The sequence below is a fragment of the Argentina silus genome (genome assembly GCF_951799395.1).
Source record: "Argentina silus genome assembly, chromosome: 1".
Classification (NCBI taxonomy): Eukaryota; Metazoa; Chordata; class Actinopteri; order Argentiniformes; family Argentinidae; genus Argentina; species Argentina silus.
The window spans coordinates 4,097,926-4,117,422 of NC_139655.1; the positions used below are offsets into that span (position 1 = coordinate 4,097,926).

Here is a 19,497-nt window from a genome sequence, read left to right on the forward strand (position 1 = left end):
TTGTTGCATTAGGAAAATAGCCATAGTGAATATTCTATTGTTTAGCCCTTATTCTGTGTTTGTTACAGAAATATAGCTTATTTATATTTAAGATTTGCAAAGTAGTGATTATTGGAATTTGTATGCAAAGGGTAACAGGGAATAAAAGGGGCAGATGAGCTTTTCCACAGCTTCATAAAATAAGGATCGTAAATGTGCACACATAAACTATCATTGTTGTCGATGTGTTCAATTCATCTCTGCATCGACTCACAGGACAAATCATGAGTTCGGTCAACACTACGGCTTCATCGTATCTAACCACCGCCAACAGATTGGTCTCACTCTCTGTGGCCCTCTGACTTGTTGCCCCAAAGTGGAAAGAGAAGGAGGTAGTTGAAACGGGAGAGATGTGCTTGTTGTTGGAGTTGTCCTCGCGCCACCTTAGCCCCTGTTGTCTCTGTTGGAGTACATGAGAACACTTTACAGTACAGGAGAGTTACTGAGAACACGCCGTCTCGTCCAGTCACCATACAGCAGAGAGGAGGGTGGAGGGGGTTTCATCATGTCCAGTGTCAGGCTGTTCCTTTATTGTTCTAATGTTTTAATGTTACAGTACATAGCACCCTCTAGGCTTCATGTCCTCGATCAGTCCCATGAATTATTTTCACTTTGTATAGGAAGAAACGTGCCAAAAAGACTAAAAAGGAAACTGTGAAAGTATATGCTTGTCAGTGTCCCCAACATCACATGTACAAATGGCTGAACCTGTTTCATAGGGCAGGTATATGGCAGGTCTGATGACTGATATCACCCCAAAGTTATTTTTAAAAAGCCAGTGCTTTGATTTTGATTTGGAGATGCAAGAAGGACATTTAAACAACGCTTTCTTCCCAAATGAACTACAAATCCTTCACTTTGGGAAATTAATTTGTTTTTTTTTGGTTACAAAACCAGTCTCTCTCTCTTTTTTTAAAAAAAACATTTTTTTTTACTTCTAGGGCATTTAAATCCCTGTTCTATAGCAGGCTAACAGGCGCCTGATACAGTATAGGAAACTCTCTGTGGAGGGAAGGAAGGACTCATCCGCCCTACTCCCCTGTATATACCTCCGCAGTTTCTTTTCAACCCTTTCTTAGCTGTGCAGTATTTTGTAACGAGAACATTGTATTTTTCTACAGTGTCGTGAAAACAAGTGTCTGTTGTTTTAGAGTCCACCATCAATTACACAATGTCTGTGTCTGTTGTGTGTTTTTGTTTTTCTCCCACGTACGGCTGTGTAATTTGTAGTCATAGTGTCTGTCTACACTCAACAGATAGTTAGTTAGATTGTAGTTGATTCATTGTTACTCTTTAAGTGTTACTTTGCAGGACTTGTGTGATTTTAAGGAAGGAGGGAGGGGGGTGTATATATGTCAAGTTGTTTGAAGATATGTTTTGTTTGTGTTTTTTTCTAACCTATTGAGAACACAACATGGACAAGGCTTTTGAAGAACCTGGTCTGGCCCATGGTGGAGATTTCAGATTTCAAAGAGTTGATTGAGTCGGGGCAGCAGGTGAAGAATGGGTTATGTTACTGACAATGATTAAATGAAAATTGAGTTTTTAGCTACCAAAGATGAAATCTTTGACTCTGTAATATGAAGCATCAAGTTGTTTAGCTTAAATAAAGTTTAAAAAAACGGTTACTTCTTGGTTACTTGAGCTGCATAGCAGCAGAATTAAGCCATTGACAGAAAATGCAGAGCAAAAGCTTCTAGAAGTGAATATGGGATGAGTAAGCAACACACATGTATGTTACAAGTATCTGGTTCAAAGTGACGAGAGAATGTAATCTACCTCAAGGTGGCGATCATGGAGGCTCTGTTTAAAGTCTAAATCTGTACAATCGCTCTCTCCTTTCTCTGTATATAGTAACAATCTTTTATATGAAGCGATTTAGGGGTAAGCCTCCATTCTGAGGGAGAACCAGCGTAACTCTCTGTGTGTGTGTGTGTGTGTGTGTGTGTGTGTGTGTGTGTGTGTATGTGTGCGCGCGCACGTGTACTGTATGTGTTTGTTTAGTTCTGCTGCTGTCCAGCTCAGTGAGCTAACCTCTTACAGACTTTCGTACAGTCGGATGTTCCTTGTGGGCGCACGCGTAGTGGAGGGCAGCCCTTTAAATTGTATCTGTGCCTCTCAGTAATAAATTAAAGTGCTGAATTATATCAGAACCGTACCATCTTCCGTGTCATTTATTTGGGGTGTCAACTAATTGAAGTGTTCCGCTCAAGGATGGTCTGGTTTACAGCCAGATGAAGGCAGTGCACTTTCGATTCTACCCACCAGGAGGCAGCCAACCCTTTGAAAATCTATGCCATCCCACAAGATAATATAACTGGAGGATGGAGTGTGATTATGCTATGTAATTTGGCGGCTCGTAGATTTGGTCACCAATGTCATAGTTATTGTGAAAGAATTGCTGAACATACCATTACCATCATCCGGTGAATGAACTGGTTAGACACTGGCAGTTTCACCCTGGATGGTCGTTGCTCTATCAGGGACAAGCATCCAAATGGGCTCTTCAGACTGACTGTGAGTAACCTTGACGGAGGAGGATGAGGTCTGGTATCTGTGTGTGGTACCTACGTCTGACATCACCGAAGACTTCTCTCACCTGGTTCATTCACATATTATATTCAAGGTCATTTTTCTCAGCTAGTCTATTGACCACTGCAGGATCATCAGTCGTTGATAAGTATGTGGCGTCCTTTGTTCTACTACCCAGAATCCTCTCTGCTTCGATGATGATGGGTCCCTTCATGAACCTTAGACACAGAGGCTTTGGAAAGAGTCGAGAGAAAGAGAGAGAGAAAGAGAGAGAGAGAGAGAGAACATAAATGTTTTGCCATGCAGAAATAAAAAGAGGAGGGTAAGCTTTATAGCCTACCACAGAGCTTAGAGACTCTGCCACACAGCCTTACTATGGTCTATTTGACCTGATTATAGATAGGATACTGTTAGTTCAAGCCATTCAGTGCTATCGTATAATGAATAAAGGCTAGTGGTGTTCCAGTCACCTGTGACCTTACTGTATGTGGTATGATGGTCAGTACTCCGTCCACACAGATCAGTTATGTTTATGGATTGGAGTCACTCAAGGAGTTCCATTGACTTCCATTGACTGAAACTTTGCCCCTTACCAACACCATACAGCATTGTTCTAATTTGACTCGAATCTGAACCTTTGCTCTTCAACATTCGTCATTTCTGGGGCGTACACGACATGAATAACTGTCTCTCAACTTGACTGTGTCGAAATTGTGCAATTTAAGCTTGGTCATTAGGGCGGTTCCAGTTACACAGTGAAGTGGGAAAGACCTGTTTTTGATTGATTCCAGTAACATACATTCTCTGATGCCACGATGCTGCTCGTACTGCTGGCATTGTTCTCAACAGGTACATGTTTCTTCATCAATTTGTGTGCTCTCATTTTTAGACATGCATTTGTGTACAGTAATCTAAAACAAAAAATGTAATCAATTTGTACTAACTAGGCAATTATCATGGACTGTCATTTCTAAGTAAAAAGCAGGTAAATGACATTGTAAAATAAAGCAGAACTGAAATATCACTTTCTATTCCATAGGTACTGTACAAATATGACATACTTGGTCCCTCTATTTGTTGCTTTTGAGTAGGCTGCAGGAGTCTTAGACATGAACCCTTCCATTGCTATTCTCTTCTGCTTTGTGCTTCTGAATGTAACCTCTCATCTCCAAACACACTCACCGTTACTAAAGGGCCACCCCCCTTTGCAACACTTGACTATTATTATTATTATTTTATTTTTTTAAAAGAGACAATCATAATGTTTTTTGGGCATTTCTGCTTCATTGGGATAGACACAGTAGAGGTTGACATGAAGGACGGGTGAGAGAGAGGAGGGATGATATGTCGAGTGTCGGAATCAAACCAGGAACCTTGCGGTTATGTGGTATGCGCATTAGTGTGCTACGCCACTAAGCTCCCCGATAATTGCCTCTTATACTGTACCTGTGTAGTAACACTGTACCTTTTCTGATGTTTATCTTGGTGCTACGAGGGGTCTACTCTGCCATGCATGTGTGGGGTCCGGCTGAGGTGACAGGGTATGAGGGTGAGACGGTCTCCATCTCATGCCACTACAACAGGAAATATGCCAGACGGATAAAATCCTGGTGTCGGGGCCTGCCAACCATCTCGTGCCAGCCGCTGGTAGACACCAGCGGTTTCACCCTGGATGGTCGTTACTCTATCAGGGACGAGCGTCCAAATGGGCTCTTCAGAGTGACTGTGAGTAACCTGACGAAGAAGGACGAGGGCTGGTATCTGCTTGTGGTGTCTACGTCTGACATGACCGAAGACTTCTCTCACCTGGTTCATCTCCGCATCGAGTCCACGTTAGGTAACGTTTGGGTCGTGTGTGTGTGTGTGTGTGTGTGTGCGTGTGCATGTGTTGAATTAGGTGTAAAACATAGTATTGTGCATATTATGATTTGGATTGAGAATGCAGTCAGAATATACATAATCATGTGGAGAGGACCACAGCTCCTTCATCCATCCATCTGCAGTAGGTATATGCCCTTACAGTTGGTCTATGCATGTCTCTGTTGTGGTTTTGGAGGACAAAAACAAACAGCTTTGACAATGTACGCTAATGTTGCTAACACTGTGATTCTGTCCTAGCAGTGTTGGACCCCACAATTTTGCCCAGCAGAGCGGAGCCATGGTAAGCCCTTACCCTACCCCTAACCCTATGCCCCCAGTCCCAAGTGCCCCCGAGCCAGACCCCTGGCCCAGGCAGCCCAGTCACATGTCAGTCACGTGGCCCACAGCGGTACGTGACCCTCGTCTCATACAAATAGACGGCACGAGCATTAGATTCAATTAGAGCGTGACCATGAGAGAGAGAGAGAGAGAGAGAGAGAGAGAGAGAGAACAGAGCAAGGGCCTATAGAGCCCGAGTCCAACAGACCATCTGATGTTGACACACACACACACACACACACACACACATGACTCACTTTGCCATGACAGTCTGACTGCCTCCCTGTGGTGTTGAACTGGTAGCGAGTGTGGCTTGTTCTCAGCTTACTGTATGTGTCGATAAAAAGACCTCTGTAGTTACAAAACAATCATCAAAACATCTTCCCACCCACAGGGTCAGTATATGGACTGTTTCCCGGTGGCTTCTCTTCGCCATCCTACTAGCCTGTGTTGTGACCACTACATGCTGGAGAAGAGAGACAGGACAGCACAACCCTGCTACTCCCAGCACGCCTACCTCCACTACGGTTGTGTCCAATCCCACATATTGCCTGAACCTCAGATATAAGCCTTGAACTATAGCTTTGGATAACTTTTGACCTTTTATATTTGATATACTGTATGATTAGTTAGCACAAGCTGTCCAAGGGAGGCCTACTGCCTGTTTCTTCACTTCTGTTTGTTCTGGTGTTTACCGGATCAATCACACGCGCTCCCAAAGAGAAACTGACTGAGATTATTATGTTACCAAATCCACTGTGTGCGGAGAGAGAGTCAATGTGGACGCAATGTACCGTACGCTCTCACAATGTTGGGCTTTACCAACGCTGCGCAAATTTTATCGACTAGGACTGTATGACGTTCAGCTTTTTCCATCCAAAGAATTGATTTGATTGTTGTTGTTGACTTGCTTCAATTAAAGGCCTAGGCCAATCCTACTGCATAATATATAGGCTACATCTTAACGGTCCCTCCTAAAGACCTCTTCACCCCCACTACCCCCTTTGCAAGTTTCTCTCCTGTTACAAAATAAAAAAATAAATGAAAATAATAAAAATCCTTCTTCTAGCATTGTGACTGCCTATGGCCCCTGGTCTGAGCATTGATTACTTTATCTTATATAAATGTATTTGTTGTAAGTCGCTTTGGATAAAGGCGTCTGCTAAATGCCATAAATGTAATATGTACATGTAATATGTTTTAGAGATAGGACGCAAACAACGCGCAGTAAGCTATTGTCAAATCTGACTGCATTAGGAGGGAGAATTGTATTATCATTTCAGGGTGAGTAGCAGTGAAATAAACCAAACTGACATAATCCGAGAGAAGGCTCCCGTTGTGAAGTATCTCTCACTAGGAGCAACGCGGCACACAGCAAACCCAATCTTGATGAAATTCAAATTCTCACCGCATTTGTTCTCTGCTGCAGAATTCAAAGTAACTCAACTCAATCATATAATATTTCTCCCCTTTTCCCCCTTATGTTAATAAGAGCCTATTGTAAACCATTTCACAAGGTATTAATGTATTGTTAATAAAAAATAAAAATTCTACAAATTGACGTCATTATGTAGGCCTATGGTCGAGTCTACTTGATCCTTATTCGTAAAAAAGAAAAAAACATTTTATTCATGAGAATAACTTGAAATGCTCAGTTCTGTCAAGTGCAGGGTATTTGGTGGTGGTGATGATGATGGGCTGTCCTCTTGTGCACGCTGCCAATGCTACTATGTGCGACAAATTCTGCCTATGAGTGAAAGGGTTAAAACGGGGAGGGGAACGCACCAGGAGGCTGACGTACCCAGCACAGTGCAGGGCTTGGTTGCAACATCAATAACAAGCGGCATAATACCGCTGGATCACCGGCGTTGCATGCTTCTGACTACGGGGACCCTAATGCCGATAGAGGGCTACGGGTGTGTGTTTTTATAGCCCTGCGCTGCTCAGCGGACAGTATGACTAATTTTCTTCCTTTCATTATCTCAAAAGAGGGCGTTGCAGGAAAAACAGAAGGTGACATGCCCTTCATTGGCGAGAGCAGTGCGCGATCGCTTCGCAGCCCAGCCAGACGCGGATGCATTTAGAAGGGTGCATAAGAATTTGTGATTTCTAGAATAATCGGCTTTTCATTTTATTGTTGGAATAACGGCGGGTAGGTCCACGCCTGCGACGAATCGCGCGGAACTGATGCCAAAATGCTTAACATCGGGTCGATTTGCGCAGGTGGATGGCCAACCTGACGTTGATAGTCGCGTTTCTCCCAGTTTCTTCTGCCGCGTTGCTATGCTGTGAAGCTGGTCGCGTCGCGAGCTGTGAAATACGGGGACGTGAACCATGCTTCCCGGGGTCGGCGTGTTTGGCACCAGCTTGACCGCGCGGGTGATCATCCCCCTGTTAAAAAACGAAGGCTTCGCCGTGAAGGCGCTGTGGGGACGGACCCAGGAGGAGGCAGAAGAACTGGCCAAGGAAATGAACGTACCGTTTTATACCAATAGAATCGACGACGTTTTGCTGCATCAGGATGTGGATTTGGTGTGCATCAACCTGCCTCCCCCTCTAACGCGGCAGATTGCTGTCAAAACCTTAGGTGAGTCGCGGCCGGGGATGCTGTGGCAGGTGTGATCACTCTGTATCAGCATTCGAATTATGAGTGATGAAAAACCATACAAACTCTTTGTCTATAGGCTACACAGTATTGTTGGGCTATCTGTGCACTGTAACCCGATTGCGAGGCTGGCACAGAAGGCGTAGGAGTCAGCTGGACATAAGGGGGTAGAAGGACAACATTTTTCTAAGGAGGTCAGGGGGCATGCCCCCTCCCCCCGGGGACGATTGTTTAAAAAACTGCTTTTATGTGACTTTTGAGAAAAAGATACAGACAAATCATAACTTAAAATTTAAAAGGGGGCTTTGCAGAGAGGCACTTACTCTAGTACAGTCTAATCTAGCCGGATAGCATCATCCTCTATGCAGTCCTATAGACAGATATAGTCTGAGACTTTGCCATGTATCAAAATAAACATGACCCCGCCAAGACACCGTTTGTAATCAAATTCTTATTTCACTGACTCTGATGGCTCTTTGATGGTTCTCAAATGCATCTTGCAAAGTGATTTCATAGCACGCAAAGGGAGTTAGCGCGCTAACTTTGACCAAATCCTGAGTTGGAGCTAAAGTTAGCTCGCTAACTCCCTTAGCTTAGTTCATCGTATACCCCTAGACTAGTAGTTGAACAGTGCAAGGCACATTTGGCTACCTTGATGCCCGTCAAAGGGGCAACCACACAAGGAACCATCAGTCAGTGAAAGAAGAATTTTGGCGGGGTCATTTTAATGCTAAAGTCTCTGACTCTTATCTGTCTATAGGACACCATCCGGTTAAGATCAGTCTACTGACATACTAAAATTACCAGTGTGACTGCCAGGTCTTACAACACGTGTCGTCATTCTAACACGTCGCCTGAACAACCTGTCTTGCAAGTTATCAGACAGATCAGTGTGGACGGAGTTTAAAAATGTTTTAGGAAGTCCTCTTTCTCTGCTACTGCACTGTACAAAAATATTACTATCAGTTTTTCACACAGCCAGAATTACCCAAGTTTATCTGGTTAACGTAGCTAGATATACAAACCTGACACTGTATCTCTACAGCTGGCTTGGAGAAAGCTGATAATGTATCCAATTATTTTCACATTTATTCTCTTTTTACTTATGTTTACTGTTTGTTGTTGCCTACAATTACTTCACCTGGTGCGATGAGTAGGCTAACGATGCTGCTGAGGCTGACAATAGCAGGCAATAGTTCATCCCAAAACAGGGGTCGAGGGTAAGTCAATTTACAGAGGATGCTATGCACTGTGCTGGCATCACAGGTGTGGCATAATATTAGCCAAATGATTATGGTCGTTTTGAAATTCTTTCCAAAATAACAGATTCAATCGGTCCTCTGCAGTACTGTATCATGTTTAGACAAAGGAACGTTCCCATCTATGACTGTAAACCTCCGGCGAGTCTATGGAATAGTTGTGGACGTGCTGTAATAGGGTTATTACTACAGTTATTACATTATTGCATTACTCCGACATGGCAATAGCTCATCCTAAAACAGGGGTCGAGGGTCAGCTAATGTTGTGCACTGTGCGGCGTCACAGGTGTTGATTTGACCTCTAACCCGTCCATGCCAACCTAGTAGGAGGGATCAGAAGGCAGGTTAGAAGAAGAACTTTGTCTAATGGAGTAGCTTCATAGGCTACAGGAATGATATATGACAGTGGTGGTAATCATCCTTAATGTAGTCACAGTATGTCCTTCTCTAGATGATACAGTATGATGTAATGGATTAATCCGAGAGACAGACAGACAGACAGACAGACACGTGCAGGTGTCCGGTGAAGTAAGGAAATAACACAGAAGGGACCCTGAAATAACCCATGGTGTTCATGCCAGCAGAGGACTAACGTAGAAGGGTAGCATCCCACCCTCTTAAATTGTCTTCTGTCTGGGGTCCAGGGAGCTGCTGCCCAGTTACATAACACTGAATATAGTTAGCATCTGGATCAGCAGATAGATAGATAGATACTGTAGGAAATGATGGCAGAAATGGGAGTATACCAGAGTACATTTGCCCAGGGTTTGTACCAGAGATACCCATATTACCCACAAGAGGGTAGATTAGGAAGATGATGTATTTTTAGACCTTGGCCAGAAAGCAGCATGACTGAAAGGAGAGAGAGAGGGGGGGGGGTCTGTAGTTGCCATACATGGACCAGTTTAACCAGAATCTTATAACCAGTCGTATCAGTTTAACCAGTATCAGTCCATACTGGACCAGTTTAACCAGTCGTATCTGTGGTTCGCCTCTTTGATATTCCTCTTAGAGGTCCAGTATGTAACATTCAAGCTTTCTAATAGCTTCCTAATGGTTGTAATGACTATGTTTCATCAGTAGCAATCAGGGAATAAGATCCCTTGAAATAAGTATTTCATTTACCAACACTTTTGGTCCGGAAAAAGCGATTGGAGTGTCCTACCCGACGCAACTCAGGTTGCGTATAAACATGTTGTTACTGCCGGGAATGTTCTAGGGGAGTGGACTCACCGATTTTTGCTTTTCTGTCTCTGGTGGCTGCCTCTTCTAATCATGTGCACTTGCAGAAACACAACAGCTAATATCTGACACTGCAAGTCAAATATATCATTATTAGGGAGATCGTTGTTGTTTGGAACTTCTAACTGAATTTCGCCGCGATGCCCAGAGGTGGAAGATTTCCGACAAACTTACGCCCTCCTTTAGGAGTTTTTGTATTTCTTGTGTTTCGTTTTTATGAGAACTTACCCTGCAGTTTGTGTTTTGGAAACTGTAAATAACAAGTAAAGTTGTTGATGTGGACACTACTGTGTACCGACAGCTCAGTGTAAACATGACGTGTTTGAGTAGTGTATTCATTTTCCTACTGAGGCTTTGTTTGCTTTGGAGCAATTCCACAGTAACAGAATGATGCTGAAACTGCTAGGACAACAACCATGAATGACGTTAATAGAATGACTAAATGGGTCTCCTACAGAAATGCATAATTTCTGGATTTGAATGTCATTCCGTATATGATGATGTAGCTAAAATAGGGAAACAAAGGTAGACATATACAATAGACACTTTCATTTAAGCAATAAGGCACGAGAGGCCGTGCTTTATCGTGAATAAAGTCACAGCTGAAGGGCGATTAATGTTGTTAGGCAAACTGTTTTTGAAAAAGGAAAAATAGGCCAATGTCATATGCAGATACACACGCACACACACACACACAGAGAGACACCCAATCTGCTCCTAGTTTGCCTCAGATGGCTTCTGGAAAATTATTAAAAATGTGTCACTACGTTCTTTAATGATGAAGATAAATACCTTGATGTCATTTTTGTAAAAGTTTGCAACGTGTATTTCATCATTCTCAATTGAAGTTACTTGCACTACATATTTGTGTGATTTGCTGGCTTTGCTTTCTCCACTATATTCAACAACAATAATAGCTGCTTGAAAATATATTACACTTATGTGGGATTTTGGTAACAGAAGAACCTGGAGATTTTTAAACTTACAGAAGCCAAAACTATTTTCCTAAAAACTAAATGTAAGAGTTGATATTAGTTGACACGGTTCTGTACATGAACATTAATGAGGTTTGATGTTTTTCTAAACACAAGGTTTGTTGTGGTCGGTCTTTTCTTAGACGCTATTCCAAATGTTTGACCAGAAGTCAAAGCCGTTGCTTATACCTATTCTTCTCATGGAAGATGATTGAGAAATGTATTTCAGACTTAATTTCTCAAACATATAGACTCTTAGCTTTCATTTGACACCAAATTTGATATCCTCTGATATCCTCCTTATGGGTCCTTTGGGACTGCCCTTTGACAGATTTAGTGACAATGTTATCAGATGATGGAGAAAGGTGTAAGGTACTGTGAGCCAATGTTTACTCCATGACTGGAGTAAAGTGAATGCACCGGAAAGTACACACAGCTCCCTAGAGGTTTACAGCTCTGTTAACTGTCCCCATTGCTCCACACACACACACACACACACACACACACACACACAAACAAATATATTATGAGCCCCAGGCAGCCATAGTTTGTTATGATAAACTTAATTCAACCTGTACCGCTGTGGCCATGCCTTCCTCTTGACACATTTCCTTATTGTCTCATTGTTTCTTGAGGCACATGTTCCTCTATGCCTCTGATTCTGCCGTTCTCTCCCTGGACCTTAACATGAGTCAGAGTAGCATGGCTGTTAGTCAAGAGTGAAGGCCCCTGTGAAACCTCAGGGAAATTTAACAAACTTAGATATTTGGAATTTTGTGGGAACCAAAACTTCCAGAATGTGAATGACGACATGGTGTTTTTCATGCAACATTTGGTGCCAAGATGGAGGATAACTTGCCTAACTTTGCATATCTCTGCTATGTCACATTGGCATTGAAAGGTTGGACAGAGAGTGCAAACCTACTTCCCCTTTTCAGGGTGTGGGGGCGATGCTTATCTTCATCATGGTCTTTTGTTTACCTTGTGCGTTAGGGTGATAAGAGTAATCTGCCTGTCACAGTTTAGGAATGTGGATTTGAAAGGCAGGTGTTGATACTGGCCAACCCAAACCCTAGATAGGGCCTGACCTGACGATGGACATTGAACAAAACAACACCAAACCAGCGGACCAGGTTAGCACATTGGTATCAGCAAAGCAACTGCTATTGTTATGCGTTTCACCACTCAGTAACAAACGTAGTCGCATTACAGTGAACCAGTCTATCCTGATGAGCCACATCTTTTCTTTTCAAAGGGAATTTCTGCTCTTTGTTTTCTTCCCTCCGGTCCTACTATAGCATTCCTGAGGCAACTGATGTCACAGAGACATTCTCGGGGAACCAACGCAGAGCTCCATCAACCAAATGTGATGGTTAGGATTAGTAGCCCAGATTGTCTCCCACTCTGCTTTTAAAGACAGACATGCCTCAGTACCTGGCATTTCTTGGCCCATCAGGGTTTCTTTTTGTAGCCGGAGAGGATTTGAAGCTCCTTGGGTCTTTCTAGTCTTACTGGAATACATTAGCATTTCCAATGCGCTCAGGGCTGGAGAGTTTCCATTGGCTGCGGTGGTGTTTTGGTATAATGGAGGGTGCAAGAGCAGATTGTGTGTATGTGGGGCAGATGCTAGAGGAAATCAGAGCCTCTGAGAGGTTCACTGAAGATGTAATTTGAGGAAGAGGATTTTTTCTCTATTTTGCTATGTTTTTTTGTGGTGCTTGTAGATGGGAGGAACTTGTAGGTGGGAATACATTCAAACCAGTCTTGATGCACACACCCCTCTCCAACACATGGGTCTATAGCTGGTGTTGTACTACACAGAGCCCTAAAGGCTGTTTCAGTATGTGTTGATCGACATATCGTAGCTCGACAAAAACAAAGTGTTGCTAGCCTTGTCATGGACGATCCTTTGCAGCGTCAGCAAGTTCAGGAGGTATGGGACACCGCTCGGCGACACTCAAAAGTGTCAACTCGATGTAATTTCTGTCGATTGAAAGTTGTCGACAGTGTCGAACGACAAAGCATAAATTAACCTTAAGCCATTTCCTGCAATCTACTGTATGAATAAACGCAAAGACGAACACAAACACGTAGTAGAAGTACGCAGTGAAACCAATAACAGTAACACTTTACATGAAGTTGCATCTGCCTGTCTGTGCAGTTATAGTGCAATAATACACACACACACCTTGGTGGTTCACAGGGAACAGAAACCCTCTTGAGACGTGATAGGTAGAGGTGGACTATTGAGATGTGATAGGTAGAGGTGGACTATTGAGATGTGATGGACTATTGAGATGTGATAGGTAGAGGTGGACTATTGAGATGTGATAGGTAGAGGTGGACTATTGAGGAGGCCTGGAAGGGAAGGAGGGAAGGAGATGACAGATGGGTGCATCTCAATCAGGACTCTGTGGCTGAGACTCCACCTTTCCTTCACTCACACTGGTCTGACAGAACTGGACAGGCAAATGCAAATCCTTCCATAGGCCTCTGCCTTTTACACAAAGATTCTCTTTTCCAATGAAGGCTTTGCTAACACAGTGGGTACATCTTCAGTGTAGATAGAGGACGGGAATCCACTTTAGACGATTGAGATGCATCCACAGCCCCTCTCCTGTCCTCTCTGCCTCTCTGCTCTAACTATGATGCATCTGACCTTTGCCAGCTCTGTGTTGAGCCTCCTCCACTCCGCTCCCCAACCTGGCATCATCGGCCAGGGCTATCAGGTAACAGGTCAGCAGCGTCCCCTGAGTCAGACAGACGCTGCCTCATCACTGCTCCGCTCAGCTGACTGGACCAGACCTGGCCACTAAGAATAGTAACAGCCCAGGAGGAGCTGCTCGCTCCGCTGCCTGCTGGGATGCCTAGTCGGGGTGTACAGTACTGTACAAGACTAATTATATCTCACTGGAAAGGGCAAACGGGCCACCCCCGAACGTGTATGTTAAGACACTGACACGCTGATACTTTACTTCTGATTGAGGCTGGTTTGGGAGCTGCAAGCTTAACTCACCAACTGCCAAATAATTCCGGAACACTCACCGCCTAGAGTGCCAAGTGTTCTATTTGGTATTTACCTAGCAATAATACTTTTATTGGCTACAAAATGAAGCATCATAATTTATGCATTTTTGGTGAATAAGGTCACCCTTGGCACTCTATGATGTTTACGATTTGGACGACTTTATTCACCCTCGGCACTCAATGAGTTATAGGGACAGTTCAACCGAATTGCAACCACCTTGATGTAAGAAAAAATATCACTCCTTTGGTTTTTAAAGTGGACTGTTATGCTATGTAGAACCTTGAATATTCAAACAAAATGTGAACTGGCTTTCATTCTTCACCCTCAACCAACCTAGCCCCAACCATCAAGCGCCATGTATTCATAGTTACAGCATTTGGCTGCATCTGTAAGGGAGACGTATACTGTAGGAGACCCCTCAGAGAGGGGAAAAAGTGCCATTCCCATGCTTTCCCCTCTGAATGTGGCTGCTTGTATTTGTCAGGAGGTTCCCAGTCATTCATGTTAAGCCCTCCTGAACGTCCATTAACATGCCAAAAGCAGCCAGAGAGGAGGAGAGAGACGGGGTCTGAAGGGCCTGTGAAATTGCCTTTGTTTGCCAGATGAATGGCTGAACGGGAGTTCTTTCAGCTCTACCTTCTCCCCCAGTGCTGAAAAGTGAGCATTCCTCTAGAGGGGGAAGAGCTCTCCTCCAGGCCCGTCCTCTATATGAAATGATGCTCTGTTCTTTTTCTGGCTCATTTATGTTCCTGACAACATGGCCCCCTAATGTCTTGATTTAGCCAACCATTCCACTTGTGCAGCGATGCTTACAGTACATTCATAATGACTTATTTTTTGCTGCTGACATTCATTAGTTTGATTCATGTTGTGACACGCTGCACTAATTGTTTGTAATTGTTCCGGTCATCATTCAAATATCCAAAGCTGTTGACAGGGTGGCATGACTGTTGCCCAATCGTGTCTCTGCTAGCAGATGACGAGATATTGTGACTGATGTATCTGAGAGGTGTTAACCCTAACCACTCCTTGTAGGTGAGGCCAGACACTGTAGGACTTGTCTTCATAAAAGACAAGCCTGCAGCTTTAACAAGAATTGAGAAATCTGTGATGAAATCATTACTCACATGCATGCACCTGAGTCACAATACGACCTATGAAGAGCTATTTAAGTGAGTTACATAACTTTGGTACTCCCAACTTTATTTACTATCCGATAAGGGAGCTCTCTTTGTCTTTTGGAGATTTTATCCTTTACATTTACATTTTACATTTCTGGAATTTAGCAGACGCCTTTATCCAAAGCGACTTAAACAAATGGATTTGTTGTAAGTAAATCATCTATCCATCAGTCATCATAAGAAAAAGTAATCAATACTCAGACCAGGGGCCATTGGCAGTCACAATGCTAGAAGAAGGAACTTTTTTTTTTTTTTAAATGAACAGGAGAGAAACTTGTCTCCTCTATTCCCAAAAGGGAATTTCCTCATTGTCTCAGATATCCTTCATGTCAGCCGTGCTCATGTTTTCTAATTGGACGATTGGGACTGGAGACAGAAGGCAGGCCCATATGAGGCAGCCCCAGGGGGCGCAGACCATAGCTGGAGGTGGTCACGTCTTTCACCTGAGCCACCACTCTCTCATGTTTGGGTTGATAATAGAGTACAAAGCGGTAACGTAACTGCTCTGATCTCACTGATGTCATTGCGTACCTGCAGAGAGCAGTAAGATTAAGGCTTGCAGACTGAAAAGCGAGGTCGCCTTACTGTGTAAAGGTCTGTTCAGACCAAGAGATGCAAAATGGTCTCCTGTATCGCTGGTTGCTTGTCTCTTGTCACTTGTCGCTAGTGGGTGTGTCTACATAGATGCAGCATGGATGGTTAATCTCCGAATGAATGTATCCATATGTTAATTCTAAGTATGACTACGGCGTAATAAGACAATTCTGTAATAACTCGTAATTGTAACAGCATACCTAGCTTTCCTATTGCTCTGCTCTCCCATCGCTCAAAATAGAAAAGATTTCAATTCGGGTTTGTCGTGTCGCTAGGCAGTGTCATGTCGCCGAGGGCCGAGTCGCGCGGTGTCTCCACATGCCGCTGCGTCTAAAATGACTGATGTTCCGGTCGTCGTGTCATTCAAATATCCAAAGTTGTTGACAGGATAGCATGACTGTTGCCCAGTCATGTCACTGCCAGCCGTTGATGAAATATAGTGATTGATGTGTCTGGTGTCTCCACAAGTCACTGCGTCTAAAATGACTGATTTCACGCCGCTTTGTCGCTTGTCGCGAACGTTGGTGTGAACCCCCTTTTAGGCCTACTAACGCAGTTGTGAATGGCATAAAGTGTTGATGACTACCAAAGGTCATTTGAGTCAGCCATAATGTTTTACCACCCAAGGATAACAACTCACATGACTGAGCTAAGTGTGCTGACTTGAACTCTTATTACTCTTATTATTAGATTTGTATCAATCACTTTAGATACAAATATTATTCTGACAGGTATTTGAATGTGTGAAGCTATTGTTAAGGTAGGGATGGGCAGGGGCCAATTGTAACACCCTGCTTTTCTCCAATCAGAAACAAGCTAGAGTGATGTCATTCTGTACAAGTTCAGCTGTGTTCTCTTCCTCTCTAAAACAAATCAAGTCATCTCTCACCCTCTGCAGGATTTATCCACACACATAGTTGCAGAGGTATGAAGGTAACTTTTTTGATCTACAGTATTTTTCTTCTGCTGTCCTAAGGTTTAATGTCTATGACTACTAACTTTATCATTATGATTTCTGTTCTAAGCCCTATGTGACTATTCCAGAAAGTAAATCTGAGCTCACAACTAGGATATCTATGAAGTTTGTATTCACAAAGTATTTATATGTTGGGACCATATCAATGGTGGACTGATGAGACATAAAATATGTATACTTTTTTAGTTCAATTCCTCTTTAAGTGTTGACTATGGATCATGATATAATTGCCCCCCGCGAGAGCAACATCATAAAAAAATAACATGAGACTTGTTTGATTAAAATCAATTCTGTGATCCAAGCGTCCCTTTTAGAGACCTAGAAATGGTATGAATGATAAACAGACAGATGTAAGTTTCTAATATCACGGTCTCTGAGTAATAGAGTTGAATACAAAAATGTTTACATTTGCCCCCGGTCTTCCTTACTGTTTCTACTATACAAAAGCTTTTCAGTGCCCAGATATAGAGTTACTCCTCTGAGAGAAGAGAATTCTCAGTCATACTGTAATAGGAAATGGTATGTTTGCAGCATATGCATTGGCAAAGTGTTTCTCACTTCCTGTGTGTGTGTGTGTGTGTGTGTGTGTGTGTGTGTGTGTGTGTGTGTGTGTGTGTGTGTGTGTGTGTGAGAGAGTGAGAGAGACGTGTCAGTTCAAGTGCACCTTGCTAAAGAGCCCAACGGGAAACAGTGGCTCACTATGACAATGCTAATAATGGTAGCCACACACACACCACACACACACACACGACTGTTGATGAGAGCCTGCTCAGGGTGTGACATCAGAGTTATGAGTCATATAAAAAGTCCCTTGATTGGTTTGTTCCCTATTTCCTGCACCCAAGCAGTCCCTTTATGACTTAATAATTTCAGTTCTCCATTGTTTCTGTGTTTCATGAATGTCAGAAGGTTCACACAACGCCAGTGATAGGCAGCCAAGAGGCTCACACACACACACACACACACAGAGATCATGATCTCTTGTGTCTCTCTAAGGTCAGATATGTTATCACACACAAAGAGATTGTCCTCAGAAATAAAGGTTCTGTCCCACATTATATATGTGCTGTCGATAGATTTGTTTGTGTGCTGCTGTATGTGCATGCATATAAACGTGAAACGATGTGGTCCAATAATAATAATAATAATAATAATAATAATAATTCAGAGGCTCACTCTTTGGTGCTGACTTATGACATTTCCCATATTCATCATTGACTTTGATTCACTCACATTCACTTTACTTTCATTCATCACCCCATCTCTTTGATGTCATGTTGTTTTAACGTCATGTCTTCTGGAGGGTTGCTAGCCACAAGAGCTCCTTTCCATGTGGGGCTCAGTAATAAAGCACTACTAAGCCTGATAAACACAGACAGTCAGTGTAATTTACCAGAAAGCCTCTTATTGACAGTCTACAAGAAGATTCTATATTAATAAGACTCTATTTTTAGACAAAAAAGAATAATGTACAAAAAGGTTACTTCCAGAGAGACAGTAACTTCTGCTTAGCATAATTAAAAAGACTGCCCTTGACTCTTTTTATGTTCAGTTATTTATTGTCTTAAAGGAGACAAAAGCAATGTCATCTTATTTTATCCCTGACATGAACATTTTACTGCTTTCTTCAATGTCAGTGTCCTAGCGACAGTTGGGTCAGCATGACATCCATTTATTGTATGAAATCTAATTAAAACTGGCCCTCATTACTAACCAAAGTACCCAGAGTATCTCCATTGTTGACCTTAACAGTGTAATCAGTGAATTAGATCAATACCGTGCAAAAAAATAATGAACTGGTTGTGTTTCGAGTAAAAATCTGTGGTAGTCATGAAAACGCTTTCAGATCTTTAAAATATGTGTGACTTTGAAATTGTAACAACGCTGTTATGTTAAAAACAGACATTTACTGTCAGGAATAGTCAGGGAAGGAGGGGGACACAGGTTTCACTACAGCAGAATTACACGTTGTTTTAGGGTCGCGCCACGCCCGTGGGAAAACGAGTGTTGAATTGATTTTCTTTGCATAGCTCTCTGTCAGAACGAAGCGTAATGGGTATGTCATAGACATTCTTGACCATTTGACGTCACACACATTTATAGGCTGTGATTGTGCCCAAAATGGCACTGATTGTCAATGCTCTGCACTGTTTGAAAAACAAGGATGACTGGGCTTGTCTTCAGTGCATCACTGTTGGAGGTCAGAGTATGAGCTAGTGTCTGTCGTGAAAGTCATCAGGTCTCAGGCAAGGTGACTCCTCATGAGAGCGTAACTGAACCGCTTCTGTGGCATCCACTCTATAACCTTTGACGTTGATTACAGTAAGGACGTTTTTTTACTGTCTACATCAAACATGCAAACTGAACTACCCAGACAAGGGTTGTTATATTTGACTGTCAAAATGTTCACGGGCCACAACGGTGTCATTCAAAACCACAGAGTCTGTTAACTGACCGTTGTTTGGTACCAGTGTTGAGGCCTGTCTGCTGTTGGCCTAACCCTCAAACAATTTGTGTTTGTTTGCACATTTAAGTGATTGTGTCCTTGGGGTACTGTGCATATTTCATCTTGTTTATCCGGCATCTTGAGGCACCACACAAATGATTCATTGTATCTTTCCTGTCAGCGAAGCTTCTCTTCACACAAACGCTCCCCTCTCCCCTGCGACTATGCCAAAGTAGACCGAATAATATGCTCAGCCAAAGCAATTTGGGAAAAATCAGCCTAATTCAATTGTTGCTCTACCAAATGGCCGAATCAGAGAGAGAATTTAAGCTTGTCCCTATCTCAATGGTTAGCAATGTGTCAACCATTAGAGGTTATCTAGGGCCATTTTTCTTCATGTTAAGTGTACATGTACTATGTTA

The 19,497-nt window shown here is 42.8% G+C and overlaps 1 protein-coding gene across 1 annotated transcript in view; it reads left to right on the plus strand.

The window, feature by feature from the left end:
- Positions 1 to 6,860: 6,860 nt before the first annotated feature.
- gfod1 (glucose-fructose oxidoreductase domain containing 1) overlaps positions 6,861 to 19,497 on the plus strand; it is a gene marked incomplete at its 3' end in the record, with an annotated part of 23,773 nt that continues 11,136 nt past the window's right edge. Inside the window, exon 1 of the mRNA XM_083670010.1 lies at positions 6,861 to 7,357. Coding sequence (XP_083526136.1) covers positions 7,105 to 7,357 — 253 coding nt within the window. The 5' untranslated portion in view covers positions 6,861 to 7,104. The remainder of the gene's footprint in view (positions 7,358 to 19,497) is intronic.